Source organism: Trypanosoma cruzi, genomic scaffold (assembly GCF_000209065.1).
Source record: "Trypanosoma cruzi strain CL Brener 1047053516293 genomic scaffold, whole genome shotgun sequence".
Taxonomy (NCBI): Eukaryota; Euglenozoa; class Kinetoplastea; order Trypanosomatida; family Trypanosomatidae; genus Trypanosoma; species Trypanosoma cruzi.
In genome coordinates this window covers 59,349-79,827 of record NW_001849488.1, presented here as the reverse complement: position 1 = coordinate 79,827, position 20,479 = coordinate 59,349, and the positions used below count along the sequence as shown (strand labels likewise).

Here is a 20,479-nt window from a genome sequence, read left to right as displayed (position 1 = left end):
TCGGTTGTTCGACTTTATTCTGTCCCTTCAGCTCTCTTCTTTTCTGCTTGTTTGTTGCTGCTATTTTTGGTCCCCACCCCACTTGAGGGAATGGGCGAGAGTGGGTCTTTCGCTGTTGCCTCCCACCCACTCCCTGCAGGCCGTTTCTTTTTATTTGTTGCCTCTCACTCCCTCCTCCCCGACTCTGGAGCGGCTCAGGCTTGTTTGCCGCAGACGTCTCCTTGACTCCCCCGTCTCATGCCTTTTGGGCCTCGTCTCGTCTCGTGCGCGGCTGCAACCGGAGAGAAGGTGGAAGAACAAAAAAAAAAAAGAGGGTGACGGAACCAGCCACAACAAAGAAAAAAAGAAGTGAAGGCTCAAAGAATGATGTCAACAAACGCTACGGCAGGCCATCGCCTTTATTTAATTCTCCGACACGCATAAGCGCACACACACGGCGGCAGAGACATTTTGCGGTGACATGCACACAGACATTTAAAAGAGAAGGAAACGAAAATAAATAAAACGAATTCGGTTTTGGTTTTGTTTGGGTGTTTCCTTTTCGGTGATGCCTGAACTCATGCATTCTTTCATCACTGTCGTATTTTTTGTTTTTTTGTTGTTGTTTCTTTTTTTTTTTTTTTTTTGGAAGTGGAGGAAAGAGGGAGGGAAAAAAAAAAAAAAGGGGAAAAGAGAAGCGACTTTTCTTCGACTCTCACAGCATCCCTTTTGTCCATCATATACCATGTTATATAAATATATATATATATATGACTTCCTTTGACCATGCATGGATGTGTTACCAGGGAAGTGTAACTTCCTGTCTCACTTCCCTGGTGGTTTTGTTTTTCTTGTTGTTGTTAATTTTATTTTTCGTGTTCTTTCCTTCGGTTTCAGCTTCGTTACATATGAGCAGTAGCGGGGATTTCCTCCACCTCCACCTCCTCCTCCTCCTCTTTTCCAGTCATACCGCTGGTGGCAGCAAGCAGAACACTTGCCTTAAAGAAAAAAAAACACACAAAATAACCAGAGAGAGAGAGAGGTGGCCAAATGTATATAACTATGTAACTTTATACGGTTGTGTACGTGTATATGGTTTTATCAACTTACCATTGGATGCCTCTTTCCCGGCCGCTTTTTTTTCCCCCTTTTTTATCTACACTTGTGTCTCGTGGTTCTGATGACGTTGTCCGCTCCATTACTTCCATCCACCCACCCACCCAACTACGCCGTGGCCCTCGTGGACTTCACTTCGCCCACTTTAGGAGGCATCCAACGCAGATGCCTTGAGAAGGCTTTCTGCAAAAATGGATGCTTCAACAATTCATCGGCGCTCCACCGTTCCTCCGGCTGCATTCGAAGGCAGCTGCTAAGAAATTCGCGATAGAGACCGAAGCATGTATACTCCTCCCGTGTTTCCTCGCGTCCCGCAAACTGCTCAACTTCCTCCTCCGTCGGCAGGCCATGGGGCGGTCCATTCACTTTCCCAATACGGTAAAGAAATATATACGGGTTGAGATCTCCCGCGACATTCCAAATAGGGCGTTGCAACATCTCAATACCCACACAACCCAATGCCCATATGTCACCTGCTGTTGCTGGAGGTGCCCCGTGAATAATCTCTGGTGCCATCCATAGGGGTGAGCCCTGCATTTCCTCCCGTCCCTCAACTTCATGAAGAGTACCACTACATCCAAAGTCCGCCAGTTTGCAGCGGCCCTTCTTCGTGATCAGAATATTTTCACCCTTTATATCCCGATGCACAATGGCCATATTATGCAAGTATTGAAGACCACGTAAGATTTGAATCATGTACTTTTGTATCACCACAAGTGGCAGACTACCAAATTTCTTCACCATGGTGGAAATATTGCCGCATTCCACGTACTCAGTAAACACACGCAACTCACGCTCCCGCTCAAGATATGTACTTCCAAGAAAACGTATGATATTATTGTGCCGAGCCGCACGCAAAACGTCAAGTTCCTTCCGCATTGAATGAAGAAAGTCCTCATCCACATTTTCATTGACCTTCACAATTTTCACCGCAACAACAGTGGAGTGACCAGGCAATAAGCCCAAGTACACGGCGCCAAAAGTACCGCGGCCAATCAAATTTCCCAGCTGTACCTTTTCCAAATCTTCCTTTATAATGGCATCTATCGCCCCACGACGGGAAACGGATGAAGTGGTGGACAAGCAACTCGACGTGCTCATTTGACGGCCCAGAAAATTCCTAGAGGACATCGCACGAAGCTGATCCAAAGCATCCTTATTAAGTTGTGTAAATAGCGTCACTGTATTCCGGCGCCCTATTTTGGTTGCATTATGCGCAGCACTCTCTCCACACAGTGAACCACTCATATGAATCGTTCTAGCCGAAGACGCATTTTGGTTTAAGTACGGTTCCAGTCGTAGAAGCCCCACCATTTTAGGATGTCGAACCAAAAAATGATTTTGTACCACTGCATCCAGAAAAGTCTGACATTCTGCCCGACGCTCCGCAACGAAACTCTCTGGGACATAACGTACACTCGGTATGCGAAAAACTGAAATTTGCGGGAGTGTATGCATCAGAGACTGCAGTTCCTGAAACAGAGGCACCAAATCCGAAAAGTAACGGCACCTGACGGAGTAAAACTCTTCCCTGCTATCACGATCGCGCAAAGAAAGAATAAAAGCAATTTTTCTTGCCTCTACTCTATCGGCGGAAGCCGAACTTCGTCGAAGTCCAGACGTTCGTTGCGATGTACCCTCGCCTCCTTCTGTGGCCAAGCCAGGATTTTGATCCAGACTAAACCGAGACGTCATTAAAGAAGCGGCATTCTCCTGACGCGGATTCGATGAAGAAAAGTGTCGTGTGACAGTAAACTTACTCCCTGAAACAGAGGGTACAGGAACAGCAGTTTGGTTCACTGTACTTGTAGAAAGAGATGAAGAAAAACATTGTGTTGCTGGACTCAGAAGCGATTCATCCGGTGATGCATACTGTGGTTCTTCTACTTCAATATATAACCGATCAATATTTACGTGTAAAGTCGGTAAACCCGACGCGTTATCCAGGAAAGGCTGACGCTGTGACGTCACCTCTGCAGCCAACTCTTTTTCCTGCGATGATGCACCCGCCCTGGATGATCCCCGTTCCAAGGACGAGAGAGACGATGAGGAAGAGGAAGAGGAAGAGAGGGAAAAGGTCCGCAAAGTATCACATGTTGTTATTTCACACCTTCCAAAGCTTCTAGACGTGGGATCTACATGAGAAGTTGGGGCCTGCTGCACTTGTAACCCTTGTTCTTGTTTTTGACCTTGTATTCTTTGCGCTTTTGTCTTGCTGTTTCCTGGTGTCGATGTTAAACTCGACCCCTTCCGCGCAGGACATCCCCTAGGGACGTCACCACCATTCTTTGACGCTGCAGAAGCATGCATGGCCGGGGATCTTGTCCCATCCGTCGAAGATTGTACAGAATTGAGGGGAGGTGCACTAGCTGGTTGAGACGCAGAACTTTGTGTGGCCTTCGTCTTTACCGTCTCCTTACGCGCCATTGAAGATGTAGTACGAAAACTTTGCGATGATATAGAAGCCTTCAGCTTTCCATCATTACTACCGGTATGCAAAGGAGCGGCGCTCCTTTGCAATTCATATGTTTCATCATTGGCCATGGTATCTGAGGATGCATCCGCTAAAAGTATAAAATCATCCGCACGGGGTGTCTTGGGTGGTACGTAACAAGAATCGGACTGTAGTAATGGGGGCAATGCTATTGGCCCCACTGCGTTTGCATACTTCTCATCACTCCCTGCTCCATTTCCTTCAGCACTAGAAGATTCAACAGCGTATGACGCATCCACCACGACTGTCTCGCGAGCCTTAACCCGTTTCTCTCTTGAACTGGTCCCCTCGCATGCTTTTTTCGCAGAAGAAGGAAGAGAAATAGGGGCTGCAGCAGGGTCAAGTTTCCCCAGATGCAAAGTTGTTACCTTTTGTTCGCCATCTCCCTTTGTCTCTTGCACCTCTGTGACGCCGCTTTCCCCTACTTCTTCCGTCGACGGCGGGCCTGGCTTCTTGACTTTGGCTCGCGGTGGCACAGCAGGCGCCTTACGACGTGGTGCACTTGCCACCGCGGAAGCGAGGAGTGAATTATTCGTGGCGCTCACGTAACTATCTTCATTCGTCCCCTGTGTTGAGGAATCGGTGGGGTTGCTGACAAGACACATTGCATCCTTCACAATAATCCCAGCAGCAGCAGCTTGATAACATGCTGTATTCGAAATATAGTCCATAATGTGTGGTTGTCGAGAGGGACTGGACGTAACCTTTGCGCCCTCCACCCGTGGTGTCAAAGGCCTCCCGCGCGGTGGATGAGGCAAAGAAGACATTGGCACATCAAAACTGCTGCCATTATTCCTAAATTGTTCAGGCGGTACCGAGTCCGCCTCCTCACTGTCCATCGCACTAAAGTTTGCCCAATGAAAAGGCTCCCCTAACCCACTTACCACGGAAGATATACTGCCCATTCGGGCCCGCGTGGTCGCCTGTGAGAGCAACTCGTTCGCCTGACGTTGCTGCAGTCGTGACCACGACTTTTTTGCCGTCTTCCCCACACAGCCGCTGCACTTGAGACCAGATTTGCGCAGTACAAAATCGGAGCCAAAATGGCCGCAAACCACGCAGAAGGTACGCGCCTCAAGCATCATGGACTCGGATACGGAGGGTCCAACCAACGAGTTGGTCTCCACGTGCGAGTTTGCCGAATCCATCCTGCCAAGCGGTGAGTATCTGCGTATCTAGAAACAGTCGTGCCGTGCCAACAGAGTGCAATCCGCCAGTCGTCCGTGGGAAATAAAGGCGCCCAAAAATAAAATACAAAAAAAGGACCGCGGATCCCCGGAACTCCTGACAATAACGACGGGGACGGACACACGCAAGAGATTTAAAAAAAAAAGAAAAAAAAAAGAAATTCCCCTAAAACTATACAAACCACAAAAAAAAAAAAGAAAAATCGAATTTTCAAAAATAAAGTTCCTAAAAATTGGAATCACGGATTCCCTAATAGACCCACCACCACCACCCCAAAAAAAAAAAAAAAAAGGCAAGAGTGAGGGAGAAAGTAAACCAAATAAATGTGAGACGACAAATGCAATCATGACATTAAAGTCAGCAGGGAGTTGCCATGGCACCCCGTAGCAGCAGCAAAAAGCATGGAAGGGAGTAAAGAGACACCATCACATCACTGCAGGTTCATTAACACAGATATATATATATACGGGTAGGTGGATATGACGACCACTAGAAAGTTGCATGGCGGGGAGTGCAGATATCGACAGAAGACATCACCTTTCCGCACCCTAAGAAAGTTGCCGCATAAAGAAGAAAAAAGGCAAAATAAATACAGAAAAGCGACAAGCGAAAAAGAAAAAAAAAAAATTTATGGCGATGTTAAAATAATGACGTGGGAGCAAAAAAAAAAAAAAAAAAAAGGAAGGATGGGGAAAAGATGGAGGAGTCCAGATCATTACTATCACATATCCATCTTTGCCTCCTCTCCACTTTCCCACATACACACACACAAGCACCGCCCCCAGACTCCCCTGATCATTATTCCTCTCCCTCTCCCTTCCCGCATAAATTTCTCATGATGTACACAGCGCCACACACACAGACACACAGACAGAAAGAAAAAAGGGGAAAAAAAGGACCTGTCAAAGAGAAAGGAGATGATAAATAAAAAAGAAAAAAAGGGAGGGACTAGGGAAAAGCTCATAAAACGTCACACGAATAAAAAGAAAAGCACTGATGCAAGACAGAAATCAAAGCACATGAAATAAGAAATACACAGCAAAAGGGGCAGGGGGGAAATAAAAAAGAAGAGAAACGTCCACGTAAGCAAAGAAACCACGCAAAAATATTTGGTGTAGACAGAAAGAAAGAAAAAATTGTTGAATTTTCATTCAATCGTTATTTCTTCGTTGTTGTATTTTTTTTTTCCTTTGACTGCACTGACATTCTTTTCTTTTTCTTTGTTCGTTCCACCCCATTCCTTGCCCCCTTTTTTCTCTTTTCGTGCGCCATGCTCCAGTTACCCTGGGGTGTACATGCAGCGTACTTCTGTAACCAACACTGTGTGTGTGTGTGGTGGTGGGGAGGGTGGTTCCCCATTGCAGGTCTTCCAAAGCCAATATATGTACAATATGCTTCCTTCCCTCTTCCTCCTTCTCCGTAAAGCGGCCGCAGCATCAAATCCTTCTTTTCCATCTTGACGCTTTTGTTGTTGTTTCTTTCATAGCCCTTAAAGATTTATTTTTTTTTTTTTTAATCCACACACACCGCCAAATTCTCTTTATTCCTTCACTCCTGCATGGTGGGTTTGTGCCTAAAGTACCCAACAGCATTTCCTCCCTCCGTCTCACTCCTTTTCCTCATGCCCTCCTCGTTGTTTTTTTCCCTCTTTTTTTTCTCATCTCCATCTTCATCCTCATGTCCCTTCTCATTCATTCCCGCCGCTTTTTTCTTCTTTTTTTTTTTTACTTGCGGGTGTTTTTGTAAATCACGTGGAGGCTGCAGGAGTTATTTCCCTTCCCCGCTCCTCATCTTCCGCTGCGGCTTCTGCCGGTGTGTGTGTGTTGTCCCATCACGCTGCTTCGCCCCCTAAACATAAAAACAAAAGCAAACACACAGAGCCTGTTTCTCCTTTTCTTTTTTATTCTTTTTTTTTCTCTTTTTCTCCACTTGTGTGTGTGTTTGTTTTGTTCTTTCTTTTTTTTTTTTACTTTTCATTTTTGTTTTTGTTTTGTTTTTTTATTTCGCTCATCAACATTTTTTTTTCTTTTTTTTCTTTTTTTTTTTTTTTTCTTTTTTTTTTCTTTTGCTGCTTTCGTCCCTTCTCTCCAACTTCGTCAATGCCTTTATTTTTTTTTTTTTTCTTTTTTTTTTTTTTTTCGGCTGGAAAAGACTCTAATTTATCATGTATCCCGCCACAAGTTCTCCTGTCCTTCCGTCTGACTTCTGCACCGGCTCTCTTATTTTTAATTTTATTTTTTATTTTATTTCTCAATTTTTTTTTTTTTTCTTTTGAGGGGAGTTTTTGTCCACCAAATTAGTTGCTCTCCCCTCCTTCCCTCCTAATGGCCTCATCAAGAAGACTCCCTTCCACCACAACTCCATCCGCGTCAAAGCAGAATACATACGCGTGTATACATGCATGCATGCACATGTATATATTTATATGCATACACGGGTACGCCTTCACGGCATTAGGTTTTGTGGAAGATACTTTTGCCTCAGTACCAATAAGCAAGAAAGGGAAAAGAAAAAAAAAAAAAAAAAAAATACATGTAAATGGAAGAGTTAACTCACACAGGAGAAAGTCCATTTGAGCCTGAGAAGAAATCTCCTCAGTTTCTTTTTTTTTTTGTTTTTGTTGTTGCTGTTGGTTTTTGTTTTCTTTGATCCTCTCTAACGCACAGCCGTTTTTCTTTCTTTCCCATTGGCCTACCTGTGCCTTGAGGAGTGGTTTTTCATGTCGCTTTTTGTTGTTGTTGTTGTTCTTCTTCTTCTTGGTTAATCTGTTAAAATTCACCCCACACACACACACAATCGTGCCGCTGTCAAGTCCTCTTAAATCTTCGCATGTCCGTTGTTCACCGCCTGCCATTTTACCCCCTTTTTTATTTTTCCTTTTGTGTTTGTGCGTGTTTACCGTTTAATCACGACGCCTGCGATAAGATGGACTGCTCGATCGCGATCGACTACTATAACTGCGGCTGCGCTCCCGGCGTCGTTTGTCCCGTCTGTCCCGTCGACGGTATTCACGGCTGTCATCGGAGTCCACACTGCTTCTGCGGCTGGAGCTAGAGCGACTGCTGTAGCTGTAACTTCTGCGTCGACGATAGCGGCGGCGATCGAGGCTATCACTCCTACGACTACGTTGCCGACGACGACGACGGACCGGGCTGCGGCTACGCTTCTCCATACGGCCACCAAAGCGAGAGCTCTTGTTGTCACGACTGTACTGAACAGAAAGACGGCAATCACCAATGTACTGATTATTAAGTTCATGAATCATTCTCGATGCGTGCGCCATATCCGCCACGTCGATAAACGCGCATTGCCCGCGTCGCCGAAATCCGGTGACCGGTGCAATCTCCTCCAGTTTGCTGCGAAGCTCTCTGTCGGAGATGGCACCGCCGGCTGGACCCAAACCGACAAAAAGCGACGTCCTCCCAGAGTTATTCAAATTGTTGTTGTGATTTTGATTACCTGGGGGACGCTGCTTATCTTTATTGCGGCTGATCTGCACCGCCATGCGTGCATCACCAATAAGTTTACCGTCCAACTCCGCCACAAGTCTTTCCGCAGTCTCCGGGTCAGGCACATCCGCAAAGGCGCAACGACCACGGATGCGCACGCCAAGCACAGGCGCCACCTCTTCAAGGCGCTGACGTAGTGCATCGTCGGAAATGCTGGAGGCCGCGGGGCCGAGTCCAATAAAAACGGACGTTGGGTTCATCGTGGCGGTGCTAGCAGTGTTGTTGTTGTTGTTGTTCTTCTCATGGCTGATGGTGCGGGGTGGCTCTTCGACGCTGTCACCACTTCTGGACTCAGACATCCCCGTTTCTGATGTGTGTACGTCGTTGTTCACTTCCCCAAAAAAATGAGTATCTTACAAAAAGAACGACGCATCCAAAACCGACCGTACACGTTTCGACCCAAGCAACACCGCCACACACACAAACGGCAAGAGAAGACAAGAAAAGAAAAGAAAAGAGAGTTACGGTAAATAGAAGTCACCATCCATGCACACAAGAGCGCCAACAGACAACAGAAAAAAATTAAAAAAAAAAAATTTTAAAAAAAAAGAAAAAAAAAAAAGGAAAGAAAGAAGGAGGGGTTGCATCGCCCCACACCAAAATGGAAAACCCATAAGAAGAAGAAAAAATCATTAATAAAATATTTATTTATTTATTTATTTTATACTTTTTTTTTTCTTCTTATTTATTTTTGCTCCAGCGGTAACAAAAATAGAGTGAAATTTCCCTCCCACACACACACACACAAAACAAAACAAAACAAAACAAAAAAAATAGATTGGACTGGGGGAATTACGGTTGGGGAATAGAGATGGGAGGGAGAGTGTGAAATACATGAAGGAAACAACTGAAATTATTTAACCATGCACACGCAATACAATACAAAACAGTGTGCTCCCACGTCACATCCGCAGATGACTCCTTATCGTTCTCTTCAACTTCATTATGACACTCCTCCTCCCAACCCTCCCCGCTGGTCCATTACGCCCCGAGGCGTCCGGTGGACGCATACAAACAAAAACAAAAAATAAATAAAAAAATAAATAAATAAAAGAAAGAAAGAAAGAAGGCAGGGAGGTGGAGGGATGTGCCTTGACGCCTGCAGGAAGACAGCCACGAGGAGAAGAAATGAAAAAAAAAAAAAAAAAGTAGGCGCCGCCCTTCTCCCCCTTGTGGATCGCAGCCCACATGCCTCCTCCCCTCCTCCCCCCGCACGCCCGTCCGGCAGAAACAAACATAAAAAACACCACAAAACAAAAGTGTAGTTAAAAAAAAAAAAATACGAAAAAAAAAGTCCACGTGGCGGTGTCGTCGGTGATGAGAAGGGGGAAAAAAAAAAAAAAAAAAAGGGGGGGGGGGGGGAAACGTGCAGCCGCCAAACATTTCGGGTGAGTTGCATGCAAACAAAACAAACGTTGAGAAACAAACGACGGCATCCTCCTCCCCTCCTCCCTCCCCGAGCACGCACACACGAGGTGGAAATCAAACAACTGAAAAATTTTAAAAAAAATAAAAAAAAAAGAAATTACAACACTGCGAGGCACACATGACAAGAAAAGAAACACAAAATAAAAAGAAAAGAAAAAAAAATGATCGCACGATATATATATATATTTATAAATATTTATATTTAATACAAGCATTACTGAAAAACCAAAAAAGAAAAGAAAAAAAGAAAAAAGAAGACAACAGATACAACGCAATCGATACATTGTTACCGTTGATGGAATGTTAATTACATGCAAGCATACAATAATAATAATTCATTCATTCATGCATTCATTAGTGGTGGTACTTGTCTCTGTAATGTAAGAACACAAATATCGTTTTGAAATTTAAAAAAAAAAAAAAAAACAAGATAGATGCAGCCCTCTGTAATTACATTATTATAAACAACCGTCCCAGGCACCACAGAAATTCCTAATCAACAAAACCGAATACATACGTGTACATACATACAGGGATACATAGATACAAATACATAGATACATAGATACATACACACATAAACACACACATTTATATTTACACCACTTGACTTTTATTAGTTATCCACTCTTGGTGTTGTGTTTAGATATGCGAATACTTTTTTTTTTTCTTTTCTTTCTTCATTGCCCTTTTTTTTTTTTATTATTATTATTTTTATTATTTTGAATAAATTCAGCCGTGGCGCCGCCCAACACTCCCCCCGTTCCCCCCCTGCCCCTCTACAAACACAAACAAACGCAATCGCTCTTATGGACGTTGGATCGCCTAAAATTGTTTTTTTTTTTCTTTTTTGTGGAGCCGCGCCACGAGGGGGAGAAGGAGAAGGGGCCCCCCAACAAAAAGGCAGCCAAAAAAAAAAAAAAAAGGACCAAAGACAATAAAAAAAAAAGAAAAAAAAACTGCAATGTGGATGTCCGTGCATCAAAACCATGGTGGGTGGGAACACATTTTGGGGCGGTGTGCTGCCTCGCTGTGAGGGCTGTGGGGATGAATGCACATAAAGGAAACAAACAAACAAACAGGGAAAAGAAAAGAAAAAAGCAGACGGAAAAGATTACAGTGAAAAGAAGGAAAAGAATGGGGTGAAAGGGGGTGGGGGTGGAGGGGAAAAAAAGAAAAAAAAAAAAAAAGAAGCAACACACGGCAGAAAAAACAACGTTGCAGCCCTCACACACACTTCACACAACCGTCACGCGCGATTAAATACGAAAAAAACAAATATATTTTTTTATCCCACTCCTCTCCCCCTCTCCCCCCATTCATAGCACCCCTCGTGTGAGCACTCATTACGTGTACGCAAAACAAAAAACAAAAACAAGCGCCCGCCCCCACACCCACAAACACAAACACAAACAAAAACCACTCAACCCGCCAGGGAGGAAAAGAAAAAGAAAAAAAAAAATGAATGAATGAATAAACACAACACGTTGAATTATAAGTGTAGAGCCACACACTTACAGTGAGGACCTTTATATAAATATTTATATGCGTGTGTGTGTGTGTGTGTGCATGTAACGGTAACGGGACGCATAACTGATAAACATATACGCGTATGTGTGCAGAGCTTTTCGCCTTCTTCTTCACTTTACCCAGAAAAATACATAACATCCAAACAGAAAACCCCCACCCACACACCCACCCACACACTCCATCACCTCCTTCAGTCGAAGATGCACACGCAACCAAAATACACGGCAAAAAAAAAAAAAAAAAAAAAAAAAAAAACGGTAAAAATAAAAAATCCATTACTTTTTTGTTTGTTCGTTTTTTTTCGTTTTGTTGTTTTCCGATAAATATTTCAAGAGACACCAGACCAAACCGGGAAAAAAAAAAAAAAGAAAAGAAAAAAAAAAAAAGCACAGATGCATACATCTTAAAAAAAAAAAAAAAAAAAGAAGAAAAGACACACGCAGAAAAAAAAAACCAAAAACCAAAAACCAAAAAAAAAAAAGAAAAAAAACATCAAAAGATGTCAGAAACCAACAAACACAAGGAATTAAAGTAACAATTATAATAATAAAGGGAAAAAAAAAAAAAATCACTATCAATAAATGAAGAGAGGGCGTAATGGGTGGGAAAGAAAAGAAAAAAAGAAGAAAAAAGAGAGGGTTATTTAGGATTAGTTACAGTGAAGGGGGATGGGGTGGAGGAGTGAAGGGGAAATAACAACAAAACCAACAACGGCAGCAGCAGCAGCAGCAGTAAAAAAAAAAAAAGGGGGGGATGGAAATATTCCCACAACCCGCACAACAACTTCCTCCAAGAGAGAGAGACAACAAAATCAAGAGCACACACACAGAGACCAGACAGACACATAAAAGGAGAGAGAGAGAAAGAGGCCCGCACACGCATACCCCGCACCCAACAATAACGCGCATCGTTTTTTGTTTTTTTTTTTCTCTTTTCTTTTCCTTTTTTTTTTTCTCTCCTCACTTTTTGCTGCCCGCCCACTGCTGCTGCTGCTGCGGATGTCTTTAAACTTCCCTCCACTCTCTTTTCCACAAGAAAAAAAAAAAAAAAAAAAAGCAAACAATCAAAACAAACACAAAACTCGAGCAGGACCGCGGCATTCCTTCACCTCATTTATATTTTTTATTTATTTATTCATCCTCCTCACGCTTTTTACCACTCGCTCCCGCTCTCTTTTGTCTCCCGTACAGAAGAATAAAAGGATATAGAAGAAGAGGGGGCAAAGGCGTTACGGATGCAAACAAAAAAGAAGACGATTGTTACTTATGACGGTACCAAAAAAAAAAAAAAAAGCCACACATAACGGTTCATGCAATGCACACTCAAAGAGAATACGAGTTTTGTTTTTTTTTTCTTCTTTTGTTTTGTTATTTCCTTCTGTTATTGCTTTTGCGGCCGTCCTCATGTGGACGGGGTCTCGGTGACTAATAATCAATGAAAATAAATAAATAAATAAAAAAACAAGAAACAAACCAAAAAAAAAAAAAAGAGAAAGAGAGAGAGAGAAAAAGAAAAAAAGAAAGAGATGGCAGTTTGGTTCATTGCACCCAACATCCTCACTCACTCACACACACAAATGTGACGATGGCCGGGGCCGCTGTGAACGCACAAAAGTGGCAGTCCTTTAAAAGAAGGCCCCGCAGCCGGCAAACCCCTCGCCGCGTGGAGGGCAGTCGTCATCAGGGGGGTGGGAACAAAAAAAAAAAAAAAAAAGCAGAGGAGTTAACCACTAAGTGCTATTATCCTCCGACCCCCTTCAAATTGGGCCGCACAATCCCTCCACACACCTCACGTAAATTAATTACTGTCTAAACGCAACCGATGGCAAATAACAAAAAAAACAAGAAAAAAAAAAGAAAAGAAAAGAAGACAGATTTTGTTTCTTCTTCCTTTCTCTTTCGCAGGTGACGACATGCCGCAATGCAGCACCGTCCCTCCGCCAATCAAAGGCCTCCAGTTTCTCGTTTGTTTGTTTGATTTTTCCTTTTTTTCTGCCGCTCTTTTGGTTCCCTTCCCCCTCCCTCTCTTTCATGCCTTCACTCATCTATCACGGCCACATGCGGGCTGCGTGTGTGTCTCTATGCGCATGGGGGCGAGGGATGACGGCTCAGGCCCTCTTTTTCTTTTTTTTTTTTTTTTTCTCCTGAGGAGAAGGGGGTTTGTTTTCCCCTCCACACAAACAAACAAAAATAAAATTAAATTAAATTAAATTAATATCCGCAACGCGGTTCCCAACACGCAGTAACGTGCATTTTACATATAAACATATATAAATATATATAAATATATACAGTGAGAGAGAGTCAGGGAGGTAGGGAGGTAGGGAGGTAGATATATACAAGCAATAACTTCATCTCCCCATGGAAGACATGCACAAAATATAAATATAAAATAAAAACAAACAAACAAACAACAAAAAAAAAAAAAAAAAAAACATACATGTATGTATACATTTAATATTTTATATTTTATATTTTAATGTGTACACGTGTACGTAGAGGTGTACGCATGTACACGTGGACCGCAAACCCCTCCCCTCCCCTCCCTTCCCCCTTCGGCCTTACGTACAGACAGACAGACAGACAGACAGACGTATTGCGGATGCACGGCGTATTTTTTATTTTTATTATTTTTTTGTTAAAAAAAAAAAAAGAAAAAAAAAAACAGCCGCACCGACGAGAAGGAGCCACACAAAAAAAAAAAAACAAAAAAAAAACACTAAAAAAAAAAAAAAATTGGAAAAAAGAGGGGGTGGTGGGGGGGAGAAAAGAACAATGAGAGAAAAGAAAAGAATAAAAACGGAAGGGAAATACACGTTGGACGAGGACAAAAGAAAAAAAAAAAAAAAAGGGGGAAGTCGCATGAAAAATAAAAAAAAATTAAAATTTAAATTTAAAAAAAAAAAAAAGATGAATAAATCGACAATTGAGAGAAAAGAAAAGAAAAGAAAAGAAAAAAGAAAAAAAAATTGCATAATAAAAAAAGAAACCAAAAGAAAAGGAAATTGTGCTGAAAACACAAAATCAAAACCGCCATTCACCAGACAAAAACTCAGAGAACCCTCTCGCTTTTTCCCCCCCCCCCCCTTCAACAGACGCCTCGCTTGCACACACACACACACACACACACACACACGGATGCGCAACACCCCATCCATCACGCTTAGCAATATAGATATATTATCGTATAATATAATATTAGTATATATGTATGTATGTATTGGACATCTTCGCATGCTCTCACCTCCTCTTTTTTCTAAAAGGGGTGGAGGGGGATGGGGGAATTGCTTCAGCCAGCATGCCCTCGCAATTCCCACACACACACACACACGCACACATACCCTTCACCTCCCTCTCCGACTTCCTTTTGTTGTTTTTTATTTGTTTTGATTTGTTTCTTCTCATTATTTCCTTCTTAATGCGGATGTGTGCGTTTGTATGCACCGCAATTCGAGGGTGCGTTGATCTCTCTCTTTCTCTTCATACTTCTCTCTAATCTTTTTGGTTCCTGAGTGTTGGATGGGCGGACAAGAATACATATAATCATATAAATAAATAAATATATAAATATATATGTATATGTATGCATGTATGTATATTTTATCGGTTTAAGTTCCCCCAAATGCAAAAGAAAAAAAAAAAAAAAAAAAAAAAAAAGAAAGAAAAAAGGGAAGGTATTAAATAAATATATAAAAATTTCTCTTCCGGGCATATGTGGAGTTCTCGTGACATGTTGCCCGCGCCACTCTTTTTTTTTTTTTTTTTTTTTTCTTCTTCTTCTTCTTCTTCTTCTTTTTGTTTTCTCCTTTTTTTTTCCCCCTCCTCCCCTCCCTGTGGATGTAAATACTCACATAATATCACACTTCTCTCTGTCCCTCTGTCTCTGTGCATACATATTTATTTATATTTTCATTTATACACGCATGCATGCATGTATAAATGCGTAGGCGTTTATTTAAGAGGCACCTGCCAGAAAAAAAAAAAAAAAAAAAAACGCAAAAAAAAGAAAAGAGAAAAAAAGAAGAAAAAAAAAAAAAAGGGGAAACTGAAATTCAAAGAGTGGGTGATATAACGAAAGAAAAGAAAAAAAAAGAAAAAAAAAATACCTTTTTTTAGGAAAAAAAAAAAAGAAAAGAAAAGAAAATCAACAACAAAAAAAAGAAGAAGGAAAAAAAAAAAAAGTCACCGAACAAAACAAAACAAAACAAAACAAAAGAAAAAAAAAATTATTTGTTTTTGTTTTTTTTTTTTTTCTTCCCCGCCTCTCTCTCTCTCTTCTCGGGGTTTATTTTTTGTTTGTTTTTCATGACCCTTCCGCCTCCTCTGTATTCCTCGCCCACACCTCCTCCATTTCTTTACCCATTTGTGGTCCTTTCCTGGTGGTGCGCCCTGGGCCCGCTGGACGCATTCCCCTCCCTTCTTGCGCATATTTATTCTTCATAGAGGACGTCATACTCACAGACACAAATAAGGTCTGTCAGAATACACATCCTATTAGCACTCACATTTATTTTGGGTTTTTTGTTGTTGTTATTGCAACATAATACGTTTCCCACCCGTAGCTTCTTTGAGCCTTGCATTCTGGAGCTCCGTCTCATCTCATTGTACTCTGTACTTGCGACGCGGACTGGCCCTCCCTTCACCGCTGCGTAATCACAGCATATCGACAGCCGAAAAAAACACATACAAACACATACAAATATATACACACAATAAAAACGTACACGCAATGAAACACACGCACACACACACAGAAAAAAAAAAAAAGATTTTTCGGTCTAACACCACTCCACCCCCCTTTTGCAAGTGAAAGCATATCCGATAGACCAGCTCCCCTTTATATGAGCAATCCAACTTCTTTGTGATCATCAATCCAATCTTTTCTTCCTCAGCTCATTTTCTCCTTTTTTTTTTTTTTTTTTTTTTGTGTGTGTGGCGTTTTTCTTAAGAAACATTTGTTAATTAAACCGGTACCCAGGAGGCATTCCGGAAGAAATCATCGAGGTGGTAAACACCTGTTGCGGCTGTTGACTCGTAAGATATACAGGTCTTGCAGAGTGCAGTTGCTGCTGGAACTGATGAGACTGCTGCTGAATTTGCTGCTGTTGAGCTTGCTGTTGAAGATGTTGCTGCTGCTGATTTTGCTGTTGCTGGTGAACCTGTTGGAGCGGATTCAAAGTCAAAGCCATAAGATATTGCTGTTGACCGTTAGCAGAAACAAGCGCATAACGCTGCGGCGCCGAGGCAATGTTAGCGTATTGTGTCGTTAAAAACTGCTGTGGTATAGAGCCTGGCTGTTGCTGTTGTTGCTGCTGCTGCGGTTGCGGTTGCGGTTGCGGTTGTTGGGACACATACTGATGTTGACTCTGCGCCTGTGATGGTGACTGCCACATATATTGCATCATTGCTTGGAGCTGCTGTTGCTGTTGCTGTTGCTGTTGTTGTTGCTGTTGCTGTTGCTGTTGCTGTGCTTGTTGTGATTGTTGCGGCTGTGGCTGTGGATGGGGCCGTTGCTGTTGTTGTAATTGCTGTTGCTCCATTTGGGCTTGAACAAGCGTGGGAGAGAAGCTGCTGGCTCCCTGGGAAATATGCTGTGTGGAAAGCATCATTAACTGGTAGCCCGTTGTTCCATCAGCGGTTCGAACAGGGACTAATACCTGTGCATAACCTGGCGGAAGAGTTCCCGTCACATGTTGCGTCTGAGACTGTGACTGATGCTGATCTTGCTGGACTGAAGACTCTAACGAATGCGAAAGGGATTGTGGGAGAACTGGTGGCTGTTGGTTCACGTTAAGCGGCTGTACCATGGCACCATTTGCCACCGGTTGCGTTTGCAGTTGGAGTTGCGGCTGTTGCTGTGGCTGCGGTTGCGGCTGCGGCTGCGGCTGCAGTTGCGGTTGCAGTTGCAGTTGCGGTTGCATTTGTTGTTGCGGCTGAGGCTGAGACTGTGGTTGCAATACCATTGGCCGTGATTGTAAACCTGCAGGGAAACCATTCGGTGGCAAGATCTGGGCATTTGAGCCATATGTGGCGTACGGCAACTGGGGAATTGAATGAGCAGTAGGGCCTGGACGGAGATTTTGTGCTGGAACAGTTTGATGGTTTTGAGGCATCGACGTCACCCCAGGCGGCTGCTTCGCCGGAACGCCGCCCACCCATCCGTATGGCGGAGGAAATTCTTCTTGATGCGAATACGGCGGCAATGGCTTGGGAATCGCGTCCTGCACCAAAGCCGGTGCCATCTTCAGAACGCTAAGTTCACTAGGTGGGGCCGGCGCAACCGTAAGCACTGGCAAACGAGGATTAGAATTTTCGTTTGAAGTTTGAGTAGGTGTCTGTGGGCCACTTGATGTCAGTTGTGGATGTCCCCTGGAGTGGCTGCTAGAAAAGCTTTGGCCCTCTATTGGTTCCATCACACGAGACGTCCTCGGGGGGTTGCGGGGAGGCGTAATGGTTGCATTTGACAATCCCTTCGCGCCTTGCCCGCTTCGCAACTCATTGGCGCTACTTTTGTTGTTGTCATCCGTTGCGTTGCCTACTGCCGAGCCCAATATTGGCGAATTTGCCGCAGCGAGACTCTTTTTATTCATATCCTCATCGTCATCGTCATCTATAACCATCATTTGCCGCTGAAGGTCCTCTGTAATGCGTAGGAGCTCAAGGTCATCATCCTGCCGCAGACTGAACAGCTTCTCGTAATCAAAGTCGCACATGGATCGTAACGGTCTTGCGCACAAAGGGGAAGTAACAAGAGGTGTATGTATATGTATATATATGTATATATATATATAACTTTGTATTTTAGGCCCCTACGAGAGAGATATCCTTTGCTGTCCACGCTGAGCTTATGGTATTGGTTGCTTTTTGGTATTGTTGTTTCTGGATAGACTTGCCTTTCCGCGAATTGTACTCTCCCTTCCTTCGCTCCAATCACCCTCTCTCCTTCTCTCTGTCTCTCTTTTTTTTTTTTATGTGTGTGTATGTGCTCTAATTCCCCGTTTGTTTGATAATACACCCCTCCTTTATTGTTTGTTTGTTTCCTCCTCCGATCTGTTTATTTCCCCCTCTCGATGTTTCAGTTGCTGTTTCGACGGCTCCTCCTTTCAATCACCAACTGCTGCTTCTTTTCCCTTTTCCCTTTTCTTTTTTTATTTGGCGTGTGCTGTTTCTCGAATCCCCTCTTTACTTTTCAGCAATGGTGTGAGTCACGTGGATGCAAACTGCGTGCGTGTCGTCCAAATGCCACTCCAATCTCGTATGCCTCGGTGTATGTGCGCTGAAACTTCACTCTCTCTTTCTTTCTTTTCCTCTCCTGTTCGTTGTTTGTTGTTGTTGTTGTTTGCAGCCGCTGTCTCTTCAGCTCCTCCCACGTCTCACTATGAAGGCAATGTTGATTCTTTTCGTTTTCCTCGATTCTTTCCTTTTTCTCTGTTTGTTGTTGTTTTGGTTTTTGTGTTTGTTTTTTTGTTTGTTTTTCTTTTTTTTTTGCTTTGCGTGTACTTTCTCTCACTTCTGATCCCTTTCTTTTGTTTCTCTTTTCCTCCCCTCTTTCTTCCGCTCCTTCTGTGCGAGTTTTTTCGCTGGTTGCTGTTGTTTTTTTTTTTTTTTTTTTTGTTTTTGTCTTTGTTTTTTGTTTTGTTTTTACTCCTTTTTTCTTTTTTCTTCTTTTCCTTTTCGTACTGTTCTTTTCTTCTTGTTTTTTGTTTTCCGTATAAATATAGATAGATATATTGTATGTGTATAGATATAGATGTATGTATGTTTGCTTGTTCCACGGCTACTGTCGTCCTACAAAAATAAATAAAATATGCGCTCGGGTCTTCGCTTCACTGTAGAGGAAATAAATGAATGAATGAATGAATGAAAACAGTCAAAGACAAGAGAAGAGAAGAGAAGAGAAGAAAAAAAGAGGGAGAAAAAAGCGTTCATGTGAAGCAAAACATGCCACTTGACTATCGTAGGGCGAATCGTCATGTACAGAGAGAGAGAGAGAGAGAGAGAGAATGCTGCTGAAATTTCAGAGGGACGTGTCTTGTGGGGTCGGCTCCCCTCCCCACCCCCCACAACAACAACGTGAGACCCCCTTTTGGCTTGTGTCATGAACGCAGCGTCAATAATAAACAAACAAACAGAAGGAAAAGGGAAAAAAAGGAAAAAAGAAAGAAAGAAGGATAAAACATGCGCAAACAAACCAGTCCTCTCGTCCCCCTCCCACATCCCTCACACACACTCTCTCTCTCTCTCACTATCCCCCCTTTTCGTTTCGCTTCTTCTCCTGCGCACGAGGTACATTTATCCCAATGATAGGATAAAAAAAGAAATAAAGAAAGAAGACAAAAGCAAAAAGAAATGATCAACGAGACGCCCCGCACGCACACACCAGCCGACTGGCACAACGGGCTACGCCAGCTCGGGAAAGGGTGGGGCCCCGGCGTCCATGATGGCGTACATCCGCACAAGTGAAGCGTAGCCCTCCATGTCACCAGCCCGCAGAAGATTTCCCGCGTCGCAGTTGTAAGGACTGTCTGGCTCCGGTTCTGCCAACAGATTTAAAATGGCGCGGCACACGCTGTTCAGAGTCCAGGCGGGGGACCAGCGACTCTTCAGAATGTCAAGACAAACGGCGCCGGTGTCAAAGTTCACATTTGGATGAAACACTTTTGTTACAAAATTCGCTGTGGGCGGGAGCATCGGGTAGTCCTGCGGTATGCGGAGAAGCAAACGGTACTCCCCTCCCTCAAAGGGCGTGTCGGGGGGGCCACGGAGAACCGCCTCCCACGTGAATAGACTGCCGGCGTGGAGAAGATGCAGATCCATGTCACTGTCCGGGTTAAGCGAGGCTTCCCGTAGTTCTTTGCTGAGACGCTTCAAGGCAGTAGACATTTCTTGGCCACCTTTTCTCTTTCCGTCCTTCCTACTCTTGCTGCCTTCTATCTGAGAACCTCGCTTCCCCACCACCAGCAGAAGTGGAGCAGCCGAGGCAGCAGGGATCCACACCGGTGATGCGTATGAGTGGACGCGTCACGAGTACAGTAATGGGAAAAAAAAAGAAAGAAAAGAAAAGAAACTCTTCACCAGCCACCGGCATCCGTTAAAGCCGTACCATCGCTCTCTCCCTCGCTTTTTGTTTTTGTTTTTGACTCACTCACTCACAAAAAGAAAGAGAGAGAGAGAGAGGCATTCCCTCTCTCTCTTTCTTTCCCTCTCCCCAACATCCCTTCAAAGGGCGTTTGCAC

General features: G+C 43.4%; 5 protein-coding genes across 5 annotated transcripts, besides 73 other annotated features; all 5 read right to left on the bottom strand.

Annotated features, from left to right (window-relative positions):
• Window positions 1-6,896: part of a sequence feature (heterozygous, non-Esmeraldo-like haplotype) that runs on past the window's edge.
• Window positions 584-626: a microsatellite.
• Window positions 728-751: a sequence feature (AT_rich).
• Window positions 907-935: a microsatellite.
• On the bottom strand, window positions 1,204-4,737 carry Tc00.1047053509607.50 (protein kinase, putative; the record flags this gene model as incomplete). The annotated part of the gene is made up of 1 exon (XM_807450.1): window positions 1,204-4,737. One exon carries the CDS (start codon window positions 4,735-4,737, stop codon window positions 1,204-1,206), a length of 3,534 nt encoding a protein of 1,177 aa, XP_812543.1.
• Window positions 4,913-4,937: a microsatellite.
• Window positions 5,344-5,404: a sequence feature (T-rich).
• Window positions 5,438-5,457: a microsatellite.
• Window positions 6,273-6,294: a sequence feature (AT_rich).
• Window positions 6,377-6,502: a sequence feature (GA-rich).
• Window positions 6,669-6,844: a sequence feature (A-rich).
• Window positions 6,882-6,916: a microsatellite.
• Window positions 6,897-7,572: a sequence feature (areas merged during assembly that could not be assigned to a particular haplotype. This can correspond to areas where the two haplotypes were merged or to regions with more than two copies in the genome that were merged during assembly.).
• Window positions 6,997-7,042: a microsatellite.
• Tc00.1047053509607.40 (uncharacterized protein) lies at window positions 7,074-7,631 on the bottom strand (the record flags this gene model as incomplete). The annotated part of the gene is made up of 1 exon (XM_807449.1): window positions 7,074-7,631. One exon carries the CDS (start codon window positions 7,629-7,631, stop codon window positions 7,074-7,076), a length of 558 nt encoding a protein of 185 aa, XP_812542.1.
• Window positions 7,157-7,213: a microsatellite.
• Window positions 7,282-7,306: a microsatellite.
• Window positions 7,376-7,420: a microsatellite.
• Window positions 7,573-20,479: a sequence feature (heterozygous, non-Esmeraldo-like haplotype).
• On the bottom strand, window positions 7,680-8,585 carry Tc00.1047053509607.30 (splicing factor TSR1, putative; the record flags this gene model as incomplete). Its single annotated transcript, XM_807448.1, has 1 exon — window positions 7,680-8,585. One exon carries the CDS (start codon window positions 8,583-8,585, stop codon window positions 7,680-7,682), a length of 906 nt encoding a protein of 301 aa, XP_812541.1.
• Window positions 8,716-8,744: a microsatellite.
• Window positions 8,802-8,860: a microsatellite.
• Window positions 8,928-8,948: a microsatellite.
• Window positions 9,031-9,060: a microsatellite.
• Window positions 9,305-9,338: a microsatellite.
• Window positions 9,789-9,876: a sequence feature (T-rich).
• Window positions 9,887-9,922: a sequence feature (AT_rich).
• Window positions 9,944-9,970: a microsatellite.
• Window positions 10,118-10,140: a sequence feature (AT_rich).
• Window positions 10,224-10,305: a microsatellite.
• Window positions 10,373-10,438: a sequence feature (A-rich).
• Window positions 10,624-10,673: a sequence feature (T-rich).
• Window positions 10,882-10,907: a microsatellite.
• Window positions 11,261-11,287: a microsatellite.
• Window positions 11,471-11,515: a microsatellite.
• Window positions 11,598-11,734: a sequence feature (T-rich).
• Window positions 11,950-11,976: a microsatellite.
• Window positions 12,155-12,197: a microsatellite.
• Window positions 12,277-12,299: a microsatellite.
• Window positions 12,356-12,379: a sequence feature (AT_rich).
• Window positions 12,583-12,636: a sequence feature (A-rich).
• Window positions 12,682-12,766: a sequence feature (T-rich).
• Window positions 13,078-13,112: a microsatellite.
• Window positions 13,362-13,384: a microsatellite.
• Window positions 13,432-13,458: a microsatellite.
• Window positions 13,499-13,534: a microsatellite.
• Window positions 13,633-13,678: a microsatellite.
• Window positions 13,696-13,724: a sequence feature (AT_rich).
• Window positions 13,773-13,796: a microsatellite.
• Window positions 13,811-13,836: a microsatellite.
• Window positions 13,856-13,880: a sequence feature (AT_rich).
• Window positions 13,884-13,908: a microsatellite.
• Window positions 13,937-13,979: a microsatellite.
• Window positions 14,008-14,154: a sequence feature (T-rich).
• Window positions 14,175-14,248: a sequence feature (T-rich).
• Window positions 14,351-14,379: a microsatellite.
• Window positions 14,558-14,584: a microsatellite.
• Window positions 14,803-14,842: a microsatellite.
• Window positions 14,870-14,911: a microsatellite.
• Window positions 14,919-14,942: a sequence feature (AT_rich).
• Window positions 14,992-15,058: a sequence feature (A-rich).
• Window positions 15,217-15,281: a microsatellite.
• Window positions 15,318-15,469: a sequence feature (T-rich).
• Window positions 15,923-15,996: a microsatellite.
• Window positions 16,140-16,169: a microsatellite.
• On the bottom strand, window positions 16,202-17,956 carry Tc00.1047053509607.20 (hypothetical protein, conserved; the record flags this gene model as incomplete). Its single annotated transcript, XM_807447.1, has 1 exon — window positions 16,202-17,956. The coding sequence occupies one exon, from the start codon at window positions 17,954-17,956 to the stop codon at window positions 16,202-16,204; it is 1,755 nt and encodes a 584-aa protein (XP_812540.1).
• Window positions 16,302-16,399: a microsatellite.
• Window positions 16,538-16,741: a microsatellite.
• Window positions 17,075-17,173: a microsatellite.
• Window positions 18,001-18,034: a microsatellite.
• Window positions 18,675-18,735: a microsatellite.
• Window positions 18,837-18,950: a sequence feature (A-rich).
• Window positions 19,083-19,108: a microsatellite.
• Window positions 19,117-19,148: a microsatellite.
• Window positions 19,222-19,246: a microsatellite.
• Window positions 19,376-19,415: a sequence feature (CT-rich).
• Window positions 19,644-20,126, bottom strand: Tc00.1047053509607.10 (ubiquitin-conjugating enzyme E2, putative; the record flags this gene model as incomplete). The annotated part of the gene is made up of 1 exon (XM_807446.1): window positions 19,644-20,126. One exon carries the CDS (start codon window positions 20,124-20,126, stop codon window positions 19,644-19,646), a length of 483 nt encoding a protein of 160 aa, XP_812539.1.
• Window positions 20,283-20,310: a microsatellite.